This window comes from Helobdella robusta (assembly GCF_000326865.2).
Source record: "Helobdella robusta unplaced genomic scaffold HELROscaffold_51, whole genome shotgun sequence".
Classification (NCBI taxonomy): Eukaryota; Metazoa; Annelida; class Clitellata; order Rhynchobdellida; family Glossiphoniidae; genus Helobdella; species Helobdella robusta.
In genome coordinates, this window is record NW_008705261.1 from 151,334 (window position 1) to 152,508 (window position 1,175).

At 37.4% G+C, this 1,175-nt stretch overlaps 1 protein-coding gene across 1 annotated transcript in view; it reads left to right on the top strand.

The window, feature by feature from the left end:
- Positions 1-508: 508 nt before the first annotated feature.
- HELRODRAFT_178935 (hypothetical protein) overlaps positions 509-1,175 on the top strand; it is a gene marked incomplete at both ends in the record, with an annotated part of 5,138 nt that continues 4,471 nt past the window's right edge. Inside the window, one exon of the mRNA XM_009027810.1 lies at positions 509-523. Coding sequence (XP_009026058.1) covers positions 509-523 — 15 coding nt within the window. The remainder of the gene's footprint in view (positions 524-1,175) is intronic.

Below are 1,175 nucleotides of genomic sequence, written 5' to 3' on the forward strand. Positions count from 1 at the left end.
AGACGACTAGTTAAGCTCTATGGAGCAAGGTCCCCTGGTACATAATAGGCGAGCACACGAGTTAAGAAGATAGTTAGTCATCTTAGTTATCTCTAGAATTCTTTTAAGACTTAATTCACTCTAGACACATTTGAGCACTCCCTTTGATAATCCTCACATTATCTCTATTAGCGTTATTCAATTTGGCAATTTAAGTTTTGTTACAATATTAAACAATAAAAAAATATTATTAACTATAATGGGTGTGTCGTTTCTCGTTTGATTTCGATCATTAAACTTTATAACATTTCAAACGCTTACTCTAATACTCAACACACCTACCTTTTATACTTATATATATACAGTAGTGTTGTTGTTTTAGAAGCAGGAACAGTTGTAGTAATAGTAGTAGTGGTTTCAGCAGTAGTAGTAGTTGTAGTTGTAGTAGCAGACGCAATAAAATATGGTGGCGATGAGGTTTTCGCTGACGTGTTGACGCTCCTTTAGAAATAATTTTGATATGCTAAGAATGGCTTCGGAACAGGTTATTTAAATTATGTGGGGTTTTAGTAATAGTTGTTGTAGCAGCAGTAGTAGTAGTAGCAGGAAACACAGCAGCAATAGTAATTATAATAGTGGTTCCTGGAAGTTTTAGTAGTAAAAGCCACAAGTGGTAGCAGCAGCTTCAGAAGTAGCGGTACGTGTAGTAGCAGCAGTACTGCAATATCGATACTCAGGCTTGATAGTGTTCCGTATTTATTTGTGCAAGCATGGTTGGTTGGTACGCATTGCGCGAAATGGCGGCAAAATAAACATACAGTGAGATGCAGACTAACAAGAATGACAGACAGACAGACAAGCAGACAGACAGACGGACGGACGGATTGAAAGACAGATAAATAGACAGACAAACAAGCTGACATACGGGCAGACAGACAGACAGACAAACAAACATACAGACAAACAGGCAAACAAACAAACAGACAGAGAAATAGACAAAAAAACAAACAAACAGACCGATAGACAAAAAGACAGACAGCTAGACAGACAGACAGGATGATGTTAGGTTTAAGGGTCAGTCAATGTATCTCCGTGCATCAGCAGGAGTTTGTTTATTTGTTTATCTTCCTCCGATTGTTTGTTTATGTTTCTAACGTTGTTTATGTGCGTATGCGTGTATGTGTAATGTATATTGT